At 40.9% G+C, this 18609-nt stretch overlaps 1 protein-coding gene across 2 annotated transcripts in view; it reads left to right on the top strand.

Annotated features, from left to right (window-relative positions):
- The window catches only part of LOC144970049 (uncharacterized), a 15559-nt gene extending 870 nt beyond the window's left edge, over positions 1–14689 (top strand). Inside the window, exons 2-4 of one of the 2 annotated variants that reach the window (XM_078909245.1) lie at positions 343–417; positions 3973–5045; positions 12293–14689. In XM_078909245.1, coding sequence (XP_078765371.1) covers positions 3990–5045; positions 12293–13168 — 1932 coding nt within the window. In that variant the 5' untranslated portion in view covers positions 343–417; positions 3973–3989 and the 3' untranslated portion in view covers positions 13169–14689. The remainder of the gene's footprint in view (positions 1–342; positions 418–3972; positions 5046–12292) is intronic. The other variant, XM_078909244.1, reaches the window with a different exon arrangement.
- Positions 14690–18609: the final 3920 nt, after the last annotated feature.

Genomic DNA, 18609 nt, shown 5'->3' with positions numbered 1-18609 from the left:
TACTACTACTACTACTACTACTACTACTACTACTACTACTACTACTACTACTACTACTACGTCTACCACCACCACCACTACTACTACTACTACTACTACTGTCATGGTCTCAAGTGAGTAAAGAGCTACTCGACTATGCATAAAGATATATGTAGAATGAGGCCCCAGAATTTACTAGTTACTATAAATGAAAAACAATTAACGATTTGTTTACAATGAAATAAAATAATGATGAAATTTAATTAAAAGAGGTAAACAGTGATCGTGGCAGTTACAAATAGAGATATGAATATTTTACGTAACTTATGATAATTTGTCAGGTTCGTAAGTTTACGTTTCCAGGCAGTTGATGGGCTTGGATGATCTATTCCTCTGATAACAGGATTGGACTCGTAAAATTCCACTTCCAGGCAATTGGTAAGAAGTTATTGTGTAGTCCTTTGACAGCGGGCTTGGGTTTGATCCTTGAAGATTATACAATCAAAGTTAAAAGCTCCGGCGTCTTAATGGTGTAGATATAATATCTACAAAGTCCCAAAAGATAAAAATCTTCCAGTATATATATAGGAATAGAACGACTGGCCGTCCGGCATAGATTGTGGAGAGAAAGTGAGTGTCAAATGTTAGACCTATCAGCTTTTATAATAAGTGGCTACGTGACAGAATGTAGAACGAAAAGTATTCACTAATTAGAAATTAATTCGAGGGAAGGCTATAAAAGGAAAGACGATCTAATATTAGAAGGTAAAGTTTATCTAAGCCTACCGAAATATAACTGGAGTGAGATGAATTCAGTTCTTAATAAAATAAAATTTAATAAGATAATTGTGAACAACCTTTACTGTGACAACTACTACTACTACTACTACTACTACTACTACTTCTACTACTACTACTACACCACCACCACCACCACTATTACTACTATTACTACACCACCACCACTATTACTACTATTACTACACCACCACCACCACCACAACCACCACTATTACTACTATTACTACACCACCACCACCACCACCACCACCACCACCACCACCACTATTACTACTATTACTACACCACCACCACTATTACTACTATTACTACACCACCACCACCACCACCACCACCACACTATTACTACTATTACTACACCACCACCACCACCACCACCACCACTATTACTACTATTACTACACCACCACCACCACCACCACCACCACCACTATTACTACAACTACTACTACAAAAGGCGGTGGATGTTCGAACTAGTTATCTTTCGGGTTGCGTAGCAAAGTCCATACTGCTAAGCCACACTTCCCCCTCCCACCGCCACATCCCTAATCGTCATTATGGCGAGGCAAGGTTTCCTAGCAGTTCCAGGGAACTCTGCTGGAATGGCCTTGTTGCTTTTGATGAGTTGAAGAGCCCTCTCTTGGATCTATGAAATAATGTATAGTATTGCGCTGCTCAGAACGGGAGTCAAACCAGGGACAAACCGGTCCGAAGGCGAAAGACTAAAAATCCGCACAAATTCATAAAATAGAATACATACAGCCTATCAGGGGACCAAGTGTCCGAGTGGTCATGGCATTGCACTGTGACTTGGAAGGTCCCGCGTTTGAGCCCTGCTTCAAGCACTTTCGTGTTTTGTTTTTTCTTGGGCAAAATTATCAACCCCCCCCCCCCCCCCCCACGCACACACACATACACACACAATTTGCTCACTTGGACAATGTGGGTGATGATTTTCTGTTGACATCAGACATCTTGTTTGATGGATTATCTATATTCCTTCATGGAATGCCTTGGTATCTAATGCAAGATGCCGCGGCTTTTTATACCGCCTATTATGTCTGTTGACCTGTGGAACGGCAACGAAGGATATCCATCTTCCTCACTCTGTCCGTGGCATCATCTTAGGGAGCTACAAGTCTAGTCCCAGTCTCGCATATTTCCCTCCACTGTTCTTCTACTTCTCTTTCCTTCCGGTGTCCAGTGTACGACAGTAATGCGGATGCTCATTCTTTCTCAAAAACATCTCATCATTTCCACCATCTTTTCAGCAGGCTTCAACAGTCGTGACGTCCTTTCCCTCTTAATGACGAATAGTAACTTAGTAACTGGTTCTAAACAAGCGAAACAATGGCGGACGCCCTTATGAAATACTTATCCGACGAGCATAAAAGTGTATCCATAGGAAAAAAAAGACATTATAATAAATCTGATCATGTTTTGACTTTTATACATTGTGATAATATGACGTGATAAAGTTCTAACCAGCATGAAGAATATAAAGTACCGATTTTCTTTGTTTAGAACCAAGCTACTCGTTGCTGGGTGGACGTGACATCAGACTATTGAGTCCAATTAGGAAGGTCAATTTTTAGTCAAGGTAAATGATTGTAACATTTGTGACAGATGTGGCCTCTAGTCCGGCATCCCAACGCAATCATTGCCTAGTTTTACTGTGTTGTAATGGTAAATATTTTACGTCATTTTTTTTACTTTTCCATTACAATAATGAACCCATCATGAATTGGGTTATCAGACGTGCAAATAAGTACACGTCGCTTGTAACCCAAAACGACATAAATGTTGAGTTGAACTAGAAGTTAGAAATTGAAGTTACAACCAAAAGACGATTTAATTGTACGTGTTTTACTGAGAAATAAAAATATTAATTCTTAAAAATTAGTCCCTCGGAACATTTAGGCCTTCAGAGCCGGAGTTTATCCCGGTTTCTATAGCGTGAAACGGACAATAGCAATTGCTGGCTGCCTTTCGATAGGACGCTAGTCTATTGCAAAGTACTTTCCGTCAGATCTAACAGATCCAGCTACCCAATCACCGATGGGTGGACAAGGGGGCCAGAAAAAAATATCGTCTGCACTCGGGATCGTTCTCGGTCCCTTTGCGTGTGAAGCGAGTGTTCTACCAACTGAGCTATCGGGACCTCAATATTAATTTTTAATCGAAAAAAAATACTCAAAAAGCATATTTGTGACCAGTTGCCTCTCGTGGTATTATGTCGGGGTGCTTGAAGTTGAATTGATACACACAACTATGAAACTAACGGTTACTTTTTCTACCTTATGGTGGAGAAATAATATACGATTATTACACTCTTGCCTTTTGTGGAATTCCAGACGTGTTCCGAACCGCTGCACGAGCTTGTGAGTCCACGTTGGGAACAAAGATCGAATTCCAAAACGCAAGAGTGGAAGAAATCATTTATTGTACCCCTCAATCCATTCCGATTTCGTCATCTCTGAGTAAAAGACATTTTCAAAAAAATTTAAAAGATATTTTTTTTTTCAAAAAATCTAATTTTAGTGAAATTTAGTGTTTGATAATCTGACGTCATAAATTATTATTGTAAACTTGATATCATTACGCGTTACTATTTAGGGAGAGGGGCAGAATGATATACGATTCTTTCATCTCTTTGTATCTATTAAACGAGTTATTTTTTCTGTGTCCAATAGCACAACGAGCATGCGAGTATGTGTTACTGCATGATAAAAAAATATATTGAGTTTAATCAATACAAAGAAATGAAAGAATACGTTTATTCCACCCCTCCAAGTAAGATTATTAGATGTTTTGTAACCAAATAGTTTGGTATTAGTATTAGTATCTACTTCTAATTACCGTAATTTGTATCTTTCTCCTTCTGCTTGAATGAAAATTTGACCCAAAACTAAAAACGTTCGATTTGTATTCTTGCGCACCGAAAGACTCTTTATAATTACCAATCAGCTGTCTTTTACACCTAATTTGACACCAATAAAATGTGCGAAAATATTTTGCAATCGTTGAATACATCTCTTATTCAACGCGTTCAAAGCATTATTCAATAATTGAACCATGTCTTGGTGAGAACAGTCAAGCTTTTGGTATCTTCATTGTAGAGAATAATACCGTCTTGGGCCAATTTGTCACATGTTATCGGATTTGGAATTTTTAAATTTTCTTTTCTTTCAGCGAATCGAAGATAAGAGATGTTTGGCAAAATAACTTTTGGACTACAGATGTTTCTTTTTGTTTTCGTTCAAATCAAAAATTCAAATGTGTTGGTCGATGGAAAATTTACATCAAAAGCGATTGAAGGAGAAATAAGGTCAGGAAATTGGCCGGATGTCCACAATGATTTTTGTGGACGTGAATGCGTAAATGGGAAACTGGTTACAAACCCGGGTTTCTGTAACTACCCCGTCTGTTTTCCTTGTACTTGTGACATAGAATGCACACGGAAAGGAACGTGTTGTCCATCAGCTGACTGGGTCAATAATTTTCCATCACAAAGCTCTTTCAATGGAGATGAGATGACGAAACTTTTCAAAGAAACAAGTTGTACTCAAATTGATCGTTTTCAAGACGCAACTTATATGAGTGTAGCGACATGTCCTGAATCCTTTTCTGAATTTGGCGAATTACTTGGTTGTGTAACTCCTTTAAACAATATAGATTCCAAGATTCCATTACTTCATCTCGACACAGGGTTAGTATTTCGTAACGTGTACTGTGCCGTCTGTAACAACGGGATGGAAAGAGGATCAAAGCGAGTTCCAATTGGGATTAATTGCAATGACACAAAGAGTCAAACGGACATGCTTCACCATACAGATCGACATGAATTGTTGAAGTCGCTACTAAATTCTGAAAACACTGACTACACATGCTCATTTACCCCCATCAATGTTTATGGCCATCGGTGTAAAACCCCTGATCTGCCAGCTCAGATACCACAGAAGTACTACTCCTCATGCCCAGAGAACGCCAACAAAGTCCTGAAAGACCTGTGTCATGACTTGCCTGAGATTCCTGCTTTGTTGGTCTATTCAGCTAAAAATATTTTCTGTTATTTGTGTAACGATTTGGATGTGTTCCCGTCTCAGGACTGTGGCCCTACTACAACTATAGATCTTGCCTATGACAACTTTGAACTTGTCTACCCGTTCATACTACACCAAGAACTTTCATATTTATCAAGTTTATTAATGAACAAAGTGAAGAAAGCGGAAGTCTGCTGGAGCCATGGGATGACAGATTCAGAGGTAGGATCTGTAGGATAAAATTGTTATGAAAATATATGACTCATCGTTAAAAGCAGCATTATGTCCGAATGAAATATTTGCTGTAAACTGAAATTGTAGTCAAAATCATTTAAATTTGGGGTCCATTTCTATTCCTACTATGTGGTCTTGTGGTATGACACTCACTTTCAGCTCGGACGTCCTGGGTTCGAGCCTCACTCGTCGAAATAGTTGAATCCTTGGGAAAAAGGGGGTCTTTACTCATTTTTACTCACAATTGCTCATCGTACCCAGGTGTAACTTATATATTTATTCTAATCCGAAGCCCTTAACAAAATGAATAAATAAAAAAGAATATATATATTGGGCATTTCCACTTATTTACCATGCTCAATACGCTTCAATGTTTCTTTTATTCCCCAGCAGGCCATATGACACGGTACTATTTCATACGGTATCAGTTACATGTTAGGCGTCTTTTTGTACGAAGACTACAATTTCCATCACTGCCTATAAACAAGTTCTTATTCACAGGACCTGGTGTGGAGTGGGATAATGTGTTAATTGCCTTCCCCAAAGACAACGTCCGGACCAGAATTTTTCACGAGCATTGCCACCCTTTCGGCCAATGACTACGCTGTCTTTCGCTTGACTTATGTGACAAGACAAGACACCGTTTGGCTGAGCCACCGAGTCAAAAGATGATGTTATGTTTTATCATCATCATCATCATCATCATCATCAATCGTTCTTGTGCACGTTGCCGGTCAGCTGTCTCATCGAATCACGATCCTCTGCGATGGGCATGAAATCTGCGTTGCTTTTTAAATTTTAGATATGTCATTCTTTGTCTTCCTCTAGCTCTCTTACCTTCGATCATATCAGATGTTACCAACTTGTCTCTTCCGTCTCTTCTCCACACGTGTCCCAGAAACCGTAACTGCCTCTTTCTAATGGCATCGATCAACATTCTTCCTTTTCTCACCTTCGTCAACACTTCCTCGTTCGTATACTTGTCTATCCATGATAGCCTCAACATGCTTCTATATACCCACATCTCAAATGCCCTCTAATCTCCTCTTACATTCTTTGTCAAGCGTCCACATTTCACAACCGCATAAAAGGATACGTTACAACATATGTTTCTACTACTTTCATTCTGGTCTTCAACTTTAGTTGTTGCATTTTATAGAACACGTTTTTTGCTATTGTATTCTTTGTTTTATATCCTCTATGTCACGTGCGTCATGGGTAATGATAGTGCCTAAATATTTAAATTTCTTTTCTTGTTTGATGGTCTCTCCTTTGCTTGACAAGTGGAAGAGCGTGTTGTTGTCATTCTTTGAGACCACCATGCATATTCGGTTTTCTTAACATTTAATTTCAGGCCCAGCTCTTCACTTTTGCTCACCAGTATATCTAAAATTTTCTGCACGTTTTTTGAAGAATATGCCATCAGAATACCATCGTCTGCGTATCTTCTTCTTCTTCCAGTGTCATCTCATGGGTTGAGGTCGACTTGAAATGACACGCCAATCTTCCCTGTTGACAGCTTGCTGACTGCATTCGGCTGCCGACAATCCCGTCCATGTCCTCACATCATCTATCCAAGTTCTTGCTGGCCTGCCTCTTCCTCTTTTCCACTCAACTCTACCCTCAAGAATGTCCTTGTTGACAGTTTGATGGCGTCTTAGGTGTCCAAAATACTTAAGTTTTCTTGTTTTTATTACTTTCATTAGGGTCGGTCTGATATCAAGGATGTCACAGACTTCTTGATTTGTTTTCTTTTCTTTCCAACTGATTTTTCCAAGGCGACGGAAAGTCCACATTTCAAAGGCCTCAATTCTTTTCTCTATTTGTTTGTTCAAGGTCCATGTTTCTGAGCCGTAGAGAAGTGTTGAGTGGACATAACATTTGAGTATTCTTATTCTCGTTTTCATCTGCGTTTGTTGCGAAGTTAAAATGTTATTCAGTTGACTGAACCTCGACTTAGCTATAGCAATCCTGTTTTTCACTTCCAGCTCATTCTTTCCGTTGTTGGTCATTGTCCAAGATATTTAAAAGAATCTACTTGTTCGATGTTTTGATTATTAATTTGGATTTTTTGCGCTTTTTTCAGGCTTCTTTGACATGACCATTACCTTCGTCTTTTGAACATTCATCTCTAGACCCTTTGCTGTACTGTTCAGGTTTACTTGATTTGCAAGGATCTGTAGATTTGTCTCGTTCGATGCCAACAATACTGTATCATCTGCATATCTCAGATTATTTATCCTCCTACCTCCAATAACAATACGGCTAACAATACCTGGAATGTGCTCGGTTTTACGGAAGATAAATTCTGTGTACAGGTTAAATAGATATGGAGAGAGGATACATCCTTGACGAACTCCTCTTTTAATTGGCGTGAAAGGTGACAGATCGCCCTGAATCCTGATGGCTGCTTTTTGATGCCAATATAGATTGGTGATTAGCCGTATATTTTTGCCATCAATGCCTGCGTATCTTATGCTATTCATATTCTGCCCTCCAACGACGACACCTTTCATGTCTTCAATTTCTGTCAATAATATTTCACTATATATGTTAAAAAGGTTCGGTGATAAGACACAACCTTGTCTCACTCCCTTCTTTAACTACTCCCTCTCCTTTACACTTCGTTTCTAAGATACCAAGGATGTTAATTTGCAACTTTTTTTATTTCTTGAATAACGTTTTCAAATTTTCCTAAATGGTTTAATGTACGTATATTCCAATTGGCCAACGTGATTGTTTCATTTCGCACCAGTTTCAAACGTTCAACGTCAGCTGATGTCCTGGGAAAGTTTGTTAGTGACGGTGGTTTTCCGTTGCCTTCCGTCATTGTTATGAGTAGAATTTAAATTATTGCATTTTAATTTGACTGAATTGTTTTTGATGTTTTCTTTGGCTTCTCTTTGTTTTTGTTTTTGTTTCCTTCCACCTTTATTTCCTCTTTTTGTTATTTTTCTGTATGCCTTGAATTATTCAAAAGATCTCAAAATGTTCACTGTTTCTAAATTCGGTGTATTATTAATTGTGTGTCGTATTGTACGTTGGTGTTGGGGTGAAAAGTTATAACAATAATTAGGAGTTATCATTTTCGATGTTCATCGTCGATCGTTGTAATTAGATTCAAATAGCCCACTGTGTTTTTACTTAAAATCGAAAAAGGTAAACACAAATGGTCTTAAAATTCGATAAAATCCGTGCAAAAATGTACAAGCCAAGGAAAGACTTGAAGGGGGTAGAAAGGTGGTGCCAGGAAACAAAAGACTTGAAGGGGGTAGAAAGGTGGTGCCAGGAAACAAAAGACTTGAAGGGGGTAGAAAGGTGCCAGGAAACAAAAGACTTGAAGGGGGTAGAAAGGTGGTGCCAGGAAACAAAAGACTTGAAGGGGGTAGAAAGGTGCCAGGAAACAAAAGACTTGAAGGGGGTAGAAAGGTGGTGCCAGGAAACAAAAGACTTGAAGGGGGTAGAAAGGTGCCAGGAAACAAAAGACTTGAAGGGGGTAGAAAGGTGCCAGGAAACAAAAGACTTGAAGGGGGTAGAAAGGTGGTGCCAGGAAACAAAAGACTTGAAGGGGGTAGAAAGGTGCCAGGAAACAAAAGACTTGAAGGGGGTAGAAAGGTGCCAGGAAACAAAAGACTTGAAGGGGGTAGAAAGTTGCCAGGAAACAAAAGACTTGGAGGGGGTAGAAAGGTGCCAGGAAACAAAAGACTTGAAAGGGGTAGAAAGTTGCCAGGAAACAAAAGACTTGAAGGGGGTAGAAAGGTGCCAGGAAACAAAAGACTTGAAGGGGGTAGAAAGGTGGTGCCAGGAAACAAAAGACTTGAAGGGGGTAGAAAGGTGCCAGGAAACAAAAGACTTGAAGGGGGTAGAAAGGTGCCAGGAAACAAAAGACTTGAAGGGGGTAGAAAGTTGCCAGGAAACAAAAGACTTGAAGGGGGTAGAAAGGTGGTGCCAGGTCACAAAAGACTTGAATGGGGTAGAAAGGTGGTGCCAGGAAACAAAAGACTTGAAGGGGGTAGAAGGTTGCAAGGAAACAAAAGACTTGAAGGGGGTAGAAAGGTGCCAGGAAACAAAAGACTTGAAGGGGGTAGAAAGGTGCCAGGAAACAAAAGACTTGAAGGGGCAGAAAGGTGCCAGGTCACAAAAGACTTGAAGGGGGTAGAAAGGTGCCAGGAAACAAAAGACTTGAAGGGGTAGAAAGGTGCCAGGAAACAAAAGACTTGAAGGGGGTAGAAAGCTGCCAGGAAACAAAAGACTTGAAAGGGGTAGAAAGGTGCCAGGAAACAAAAGACTTGAAGGCGGTAGAAAGGTGGTGCCAGGAAACAAGAGACTTGAAGGGGGTAGAAAGGTGCCAGGAAACAAAAGACTTGAAGGGGGTAGAAGGTTGCAAGGAAACAAAAGACTTGAAGGGGGTAGAAAGGTGCCAGGAAACAAAAGACTTGAAGGGGGTAGAAAGGTGCCAGGAAACAAAAGACTTGAAGGGGTAGAAAGGTGCCAGGAAACAAAAGACTTGAAGGGGGTAGAAAGGTGCCAGGAAACAAAAGACTTGAAAGGGGTAGAAAGGTGCCAAGAAACAAAAGACTTGAAGGGGATAGAAAGGTGCCAGGAAACAAAAGACTTGAAGGGGGTAGAAAGGTGCCAGGAAACAAAAGACTTGAAGGGGTAGAAAGGTGCCAGGAAATAAAAGACTTGAAGGGGGTAGAAAGGTGCCAGGAAACAAAAGACTTGAAGGGGGTAGAAAGGTGCCAGGTCACAAAAGACTTGAAGGGGGTAGAAAGGTGCCAGGTCACAAAAGACATGAAGGGGGTAGAAAGGTGCCAGGAAACAAAAGACTTGAAGGGGTAGAAAGGTGCCAGGAAACAAAAGACTTGAAGGGGGTAGAAAGGTGGTGCCAGGAAACAAAAGACTTGAAGGGGGTAGAAAGGTGCCAGGAAACAAAAGACTTGAAGGGGGTAGAAAGGTGGTGCCAGGAAACAAAAGACTTGAAGGGGGTAGAAGGTTGCAAGGAAACAAAAGACTTGAAGGGGGTAGAAAGGTGGTGCCAGGAAACAAAAGACTTGAAGGGGGTAGAAAGGTGCCAGGAAACAAAAGACTTGAAGGGGGTAGAAAGTTGCCAGGAAACAAAAGACTTGAAGGGGTAGAAAGGTGCCAGGAAACAAAAGACTTGAAGGGGGTAGAAAGGTGCCAGGAAACAAAAGACTTGAAGGGGGTAGAAGGTTGCAAGGAAACAAAAGACTTGAAGGGGGTAGAAAGGTGCCAGGAAATAAAAGACTTGAAGGGGGTAGAAAGGTGCCAGGAAACAAAAGACTTGAAGGGGGTAGAAAGGTGCCAGGTCACAAAATACTTGAAGGGGGTAGAAAGGTGCCAGGTCACAAAAGACTTGAAGGGGGTAGAAAGGTGCCAGGAAACAAAAGACTTGAAGGGGTAGAAAGGTGCCAGGAAACAAAAGACTTGAAGGGGGTAGAAAGGTGGTGCCAGGAAACAAAAGACTTGAAGGGGGTAGAAAGGTGCCAGGAAACAAAAGACTTGAAGGGGGTAGAAAGGTGGTGCCAGGAAACAAAAGACTTGAAGGGGGTAGAAGGTTGCAAGGAAACAAAAGACTTGAAGGGGGTAGAAAGGTGGTGCCAGGAAACAAAAGACTTGAAGGGGGTAGAAAGGTGCCAGGAAACAAAAGACTTGAAGGGGGTAGAAAGTTGCCAGGAAACAAAAGACTTGAAGGGGTAGAAAGGTGCCAGGAAACAAAAGACTTGAAGGGGGTAGAAAGTTGCCAGGAAACAAAAGACTTGAATGGGGTAGAAAGGTGCCAGGAAACAAAAGACTTGAAGGGGGTAGAAGGTTGCAAGGAAACAAAAGACTTGAAGGGGGTAGAAAGGTGCCAGGAAACAAAAGACTTGAAGGGGGTAGAAAGGTGCCAGGAAACAAAAGACTTGAAGGGGGTAGAAAGGTGCCAGGAAACAAAAGACTTGAAAGGGGTAGAAAGGTGCCAGGAAACAAAAGACTTGAAGGGGGTAGAAAGGTGCCAGGAAACAAAAGACTTGAAGGGGGTAGAAAGGTGCCAGGAAACAAAAGACTTGAAGGGGGTAGAAAGGTGCCAGGAAACAAAAGAATTGAAGGGGTAGAAAGGTGCCAGGAAACAAAAGACTTGAAGGGGGTAGAAAGGTGCCAGGAAACAAAAGACTTGAAGGGGGTAGAAAGGTGCCAGGTCACAAAAGACTTGAAGGGGGTAGAAAGGTGCCAGGTCACAAAAGACTTGAAGGGGGTAGAAAGGTGCCAGGAAACAAAAGACTTAAAGGGGTAGAAAGGTGCCAGGAAACAAAAGACTTGAAGGGGGTAGAAAGGTGCCAGGAAGCAAAAGACTTGAAGGGGGTAGAAAGGTGCCAGGAAACAAAAGAGAATAAAAACTTTGCGGCGATGCGGGTTCGAACCGTCGACTCTACTGTTACGAGAACTCCGCCCTGGCTGCGAGAGGGACGTTTTGCAACTCTGCGGATGACGTTGATTGCAGAGCGTCCCGTTGGCGGCCAAGCGGCGTTGTCGTATCAGTAGGGTCGTGAGTTTGAACCCTCATCGTCACAAAGTTTATATTCTCTATAATTGTCTTCTGGCACTTTTCTACCCACTTCATTTCTTGTTATTATAATCAACATAAGTCACGTTTCCGCCAAGGACTCTTTGATTTTTACCTCTGGAATCGGACACATCAGGAATCAGATCTAGCAAGGATTTGTCTCGTTTCCGCAATCCTTGCTTTATCCGGTTTCTCCTGTTTGCTGATAAAACCGCTGGTAAAATTATCAAATATTACAGGATAACATCAATAATCGTGAATAATTCTAAAGCATAATTTGTCCTAAACGTGTTCAAAGCGCTATGTTTGAGGTCCTTAGCCATTAGTAACACTTGACATATAGGACGAGAAAATACACCTGTTAGACCTGTTTTCAGAAAGACAAAACTGTTAACGACCGGGTACTATTTTACACCTGAGTATGGTGAGAGAATGCGAGTAAAGAGCCTTTACCAATGACCCAACTTTACCTTTCTCAGAGCAGGATTCGAACCCTGGACCTTCCGGTCCGAAGGCGAATGCCATATACGCCATAAGACCACCAAGCCGCACAAGGTACCTTCGAAATCAACAAATCAAGTGTGATAATGATAAATGTTAATTTATTAGTCTATATAAAAAATGCATATCATTTTGCCATTCTCAGTTTTAATCTTCTTACTCCTTTCAGGACGGATGTACCCCAGTGTCGTGCCCTGTTGGTAAAGTCTTTGTGAACAACGACGAGTCTTGTGAAACGGGTATAAAGGATATCCGAGAGGTAGACTACTTCCTACATCTCGTGTTCGTACCATTAAAACTGGTCAACGCTTCTCTCTTTGATAAAATTGGCTTGTTTTTGAACAATTATTTTGACGAAATTGGTACCGATCTGTTCAAATACCAATACTTTTTTGAGTCTAAAGATTGCAATTTGGGATATGGCCGATCTAAAGTAATGCAACAAATTAAAATCTTATTTACCTTGAGATCGACTAGAAAAACTTTGAGGGATGAATTTGAAACCAAGATGATTGACCAGATCACAAGCACACCGTTAAATGTAACTGTCAAGGATACAACTTCTGGCAGGAGCCAAGAAATACAGCTACGAGCAGTTTGTATAGGACATGAAATGTGTGAGTTATACAGAGCGGAATGTGGTTTTGATAAATGTCAAGAGGTGATGACTTCAGAACTTGGTAATAGTACCATAACTACTTCTGACAAATCTGACCGTGTCATGCTTACGTCTAGCCTACTATGCCCCTTCGTCTCCTTAAAGCTCGCGTCAAAACCTTTAGTCGTGGACAGTGTTATGGTATTCAAAATATCAATCAAGTACTGGGAGGTTAAAATAACCGATATTTCTAAGATATCGTTTGAAGGCGGTATATTCCACATGTGTCTAGGCGCATTTCAGGAGATTGTTAGACCATTGGAAACGTGCTATTCACATACACTCATAAAAAACTCTGCTCCAAGCGCAATCATAGTTTCATTTTACTCAACGTTTGGCGTTGTGTCTTACTTCGTGTCCCGTGCCCTTCGATTACATGTTATTTAATCTTTCCAAATGTAAGATCTTTTCATCGACTCTGCTCTTCATTCCCTTAATAACCATTGATATCTATTCTGATTAATCTTTTTACCAGTTATCTATCGAACTCTGGAAAAACAAGGATTTAAAAATTTGGCAAGAAAACTCGCCCTTCAAAGATTGATCTTGTCTTATTTTGGCAAAAACTCTCAAACCTGGGGACTTTGCGAAGTCTTTAATAAGATCCCAGGTTTGAGAGTTTTTACCAAGAGGAAGATCATTTAAATCGGCCCATATTTGAAGGACGAGTTTTCTGGCCAAATATTTTAAAATTTGAGTTTTTCCACAGTACGGCAGTTAAATGGTTATGGGTTTGAAGGAAGCTTAACTGGTAAATACGAGTATATCGAACATTTGTGGGCTACAACCTCAAAATGGTATTGTCTTGTGGTACTTTAGATGCTGAATATGAAATGTGTAGCCAATATTATGAAATAATACTACATTAAGATGATGGGTCACATTTCGTACAATGCCGTATTCTGAAGACACTTTTTTCAGCATCTAGCCTAGCCCGACACATAGCATTTTTGGTTGTTGGGTGACATTCATTGAATACAAAGTGTGATATATCCATGAGAAAGTGGACATTAAAGCTTCTAGAAGCTGTGTGGACTGTCAAAACTACAGCAACGGCCATCGGGTTTGTTTGGTGGGTTTTTGTTTCCAGATTGGACATTACTTTTCGTCTATCATCTAGTTCAACGTGAACTACTGACGTTTTTATTGTTTTGTCACTGGCTGAGGAAGGGTTTTGAGGCCGACACGTTGTGTGTTTAGTATTTATTTGTTCTTTTTGTTTTTTAGAATGTCCAATTCATTTGAGTGTGTTGGCTCAGATCGGTGTACACATAACATTTTCCAGGTCTGATTACCGAACACGATTATGGGCCTGATTAAACGTTGTTGTAATGGATTCTATGTCGCGTTGTTTTGGGAGTATTTCCGTGACAATAATGAACCCATAACAATTTGGGGTATCAGACCTGCAAATAAGAACACGTTGGCTCAGATAAAAGTCAATTTTCGTCTTATGTCTTTGGTGATACCTAGTTCAGACCATTATATTTGAAGAGAATCAGACTAAACGATTCGTTTTGAATGTGTTCGGGATAACCCACACCTGAGACTGACTCCGACGACCCAGCACTGCCGTCTTCTGCCGTCTTCCGGATAAAGACGTCGGGCACGGACAAAATACTAAGAATAAAGAGAAGAACCCCTAGACCTACCCATACCAAGCTCTTAAAAAACGGCAGAGGACGTCGGGTGCCCCTGACAACATTGTGTATCAATTCACTCCGTTGGAAAAGACCGATTATTTTACTATGTTCAACCCTCTCACTACCACCCATAGATGAAATCGCCACATTCGTTACAATACAACCAACATTTTTATCATTCTGATTTCTTTTGCGCATTATTATAATGTTAGAACAAAAATGTTGCGATATATAGAACGAAGTTGACGTCAAATTTTTGTTATTGTTTTTTTTTTTTTTTTTTTTTTTTTTTTTTTTTTTTTTTTTTTTTTTTTTTTTTTTTGGGGGGGGGGGGGGGGTTGTGTTTTTTTGGGGGTTTTTTGTTGTTTTTTTTTTGGGGGGGGGGGGGCATCCATTTTTATAAGTAATTCTCACTAGACTGTATTAACCAGACCATAACCCTTCAATGTTACACAAGAAGAAGAAGAAGAAGAAGAAGAAGAAGAAGAAGAAGAAGAAGAAGAAGAGAGCAGGGCGAGGCGGAGGAGGAGGAGGAAGAAGAAGAAGAGGAGGAAGAGACAAAGATGAGAGAAATCAACTCTTGAAAAATACTTTTATCGTGTCATAATGGTTTGTTCATAATTGTGACCAGTTGTCTCTACACAGATAGAATGAACCTGATTTCGTCATCCCAATCAAAGACCACCAAAATACAACAACAACAACAACAAAAACAACAACAAAAACAACAATAACAACAAAACAACCAAACAAACAAACAAACAAACAAAAGGAACAAAAATCTCAAGAAAGTTGCGCTGTTATCTGACACCCAAAAAAAAAAAAGAGTTAGACAAAGGGGTAGAGGTTTCAATGGATAACAGATGGACAGTCCAAGAGCATACCATCGGACAGTCCAAGAGCATACCATCGGACAGTCCAAGAGCATACCATCGAACAGTCTAAGAGCATACCATCGGACCGTCCAAGAGCATACCATCGGACAGTCCAAGAGCATACCATCGGACAGTCCAAGAGCATACCATCGGACAGTCCAAGAGCATACCATCGGACCGTCCAAGAGCATACCATCGGACCGTCCAAGAGCATACCATCGGACAGTCCAAGAGCATACCATCGGACAGTCCAAGAGCATACCATCGGACCGTCCAAGAGCATACCATCGGACAGTCCAAGAGCATACCATCGGACAGTCCAAGAGCATACCATCGGACAGTCCAAGAGCATACCATCGGACCGTCCAAGAGCATACCATCGGACAGTCCAAGAGCATACCATCGGACCGTCCAAGAGCATACTATCGGACAGTCCAAGAGCATACCATCGGACAGTCCGAGAGCATACCATCGGACAGTCCAAGAGCATACCATCGGACAGTCCAAGAGCATACCATCGGACCGTCCAAGAGCATACCATCGGACAGTCCAAGAGCATACCATCGGACCGTCCAAGAGCATACTATCGGACAGTCCAAGAGCATACCATCGGACAGTCCGAGAGCATACCATCGGACCGTCCAAGAGCATACCATCGGACCGTCCCACTAAGAGGAATATATTTAAGTGTTTACAAGAGATGTTCAAAACAAAAATAAAACTTACATTATATAACAGAGAGATATGATTTACAAGGAAAAAATATCCTCTCTCAAAACTAACACCATGCATTGGACTGTTTCCCTCTCAGCCATGGACTCTGGCAATGACAAGGAAAAAACCAAGTAATCCCTTTCCGAGACAAAGACAGAGAGCAACTCAGAAAAGAGAAATTAGAAGACACAGCAATGACCTCCTGCCCACCATGGGACGTCAAAAGACCCAACCCAGTTTTTGTAGATTTGCAAATTTCGTAGAAGTATATTAAAATAGAATGATTCCCATATCAGTCTTCGTGTAGATAACAACGTTAAAGAACAACTGTAATGAAGTCGACATTTTGATTTCACTATCAATCTAAAATAATTATGAAGACCTCGAAAGCCAACGTGCATGGTCGATGAATTATTCCGCCATATGACATCTCTCTCGTCTATCGACTGGACATTGATTCGTATACAAATAAGCGCTCCTCGTCTAAAGTCATTTTAAAAATATTTTTCTTGAAGAATCTAAACTCATTTGATCAAACTTTGATAGACAATGTTTGTTTTTTTTAAAGAGGAAAGAAAAAAATAGAAGGGTTGGCGGGGGGGGGGGGGGAGGGGGGGATCTTCTGTGTATTATTTATTATTACAGAACATGACGTCCGTTTCCTTGACGATGGATTCTTTTTGTTTTGTTTTTATTTTAATAGAATGTTCCAACCTTTCATTGTATTCACATGGATTTCTGAGAATACATTAAATATTAATTTAAATTAGATTTTTTTACCCCCCCCCCCCCCCCACCCCCTGTCCACCCAGCAGTGAATGGGTAGCTGAGTCTGTTAGATTTGGCGGAAAGTAATTTGCAATAGACTAGAGTCCTATCCAAAGGATTGCAACAATTGCTATTGTCTGTTTCACGCTCCGACTCCATGGGCCGAATAGTTCTGAAGGACTAGATACTATTTTTCTTTATTATTATTTAAAATTCGCTATACTGGGTGTCCGTAAAGTGTTTCCCTGACTTCAAAGTCTAGGCTATGTGGTTTGTGTTATGGCACTCGCATTAGGATCGAAAGGTTTTGGGTTCGAGCCTCGCTCGACGCATAGTTGAGTCTCTAGAAAAGGCTCTTTACTCAAATTCTCTCACCGTACTCATGTGTAAAATGAGTCAGACGAAGACTTTATGGACACCCTCGTCGTTAGAGTTGTTTTCCTCTCCCCTCTTCGCCATTCCCGTAATTAGGAGTTGGTGCAATCCGACGTGCATATTTTTGCAGTGCTGATAACCGAACGCAATAACGGGCTTAATTTAAGTTTGTTGTAATGGACAATATTTTGTATCTCCATTAAGCAATAAGCCCAGACCTGCAAAATAAAAATTAATTTAGGAACACGTCAATGCGACGTGTAGACTACATATGCAGGTCCGACATCCGAGCCCACATATGGGCCTGGTTTGACATTGTTGTAATGGACAATTTTTTTGTTGTGGCGATCATCGCATCGACATACACTGATGAACTCTTTTATATGTGAATTACGTAACGTTGTAATGTGGTATCTTTCTCTTTGTCTTACCCACTTCTACTTTCACTTTCACTCGAAAATAAACAGCACGAACTCTGAGTAACTACTGTGTTCAATTTATCATTTACCACGCTACATTGGTGACCCGACAGGTGAGACGTATTTTTCACCTCAACACAAACCATTTATTAACTTCAAACAAGTACAAATATGGAATTAGCGGCAGTAGCTGTTAAACTACCCACTTTCTGGTCCACAAGCCCAGTGGCATGGTTCGCGCAAGCCGAGGCACAGTTTGCGCTTCGCGGAATACTCGCAGATGAAACGAAGTATTATCATGTTGTTGCGGCACTCGACACAGACACAGCAAACCGCGCACTGTCAATCCTGACCGCACCTCCTACAAACAACAAATATGACACTATTAAAAACTTTTTACTTTCGGCCTACCAAATGACAGAGGAAGAAAGAGCCCAAGCCCTTTTTAATTTACAAGGGCTAGGTGACAACAAACCGTCGGTGCTGATGGACAAAATGCTTGCTCTCCTGGGTAACCACGAACCTTGTTTCCTATTTCGTCACATTTTTTTGCAACAGCTCCCCGACTACATCCGCGCACCTCTTGCAAACTCAAGTTCTAAAACAAATCCTAGACTTTTGGCCCAAGAGGCAGATCAGCTTTTTGTCTCCATATCAACACATTTTGACAACGTACACCAGATCAGACAGAAATATACAAAGAAAACCCCAACAGAACCCCAATCTGCACTCTGCTGGTATCATAGGAAATATGGAAAGATGCGAAGAAATGCCTGCCCCCTTGTCAAAAATTCGGCCTCAACAAAGAACAGGGAAACGATCGACAGGGTCAACAACTTTAAACGTCACGAGCGTTGGCCCTGGTAGTAACAAGCAACTTTTCGTGACAGATAAACATTCAGGCTCACACTTTCTTGTTGATACCGGTGCACAAGTGTCCGTCGTCCCAGCGACCTGGCGTGACAAAAATTCCTGCCCTCCACACCCACCACTTCAAGCAGCGAATGGAACAACTATTAAAACATATGGCTCGC

This window comes from Berghia stephanieae, chromosome 4, assembly GCF_034508935.2.
Source record: "Berghia stephanieae isolate SIO BIC M18660-M18661 chromosome 4, UCSD_Bste_1.3, whole genome shotgun sequence".
NCBI lineage: Eukaryota > Metazoa > Mollusca > Gastropoda > Nudibranchia > Aeolidiidae > Berghia > Berghia stephanieae.
This window is presented reverse-complemented; position numbering and strand designations above follow the sequence as displayed.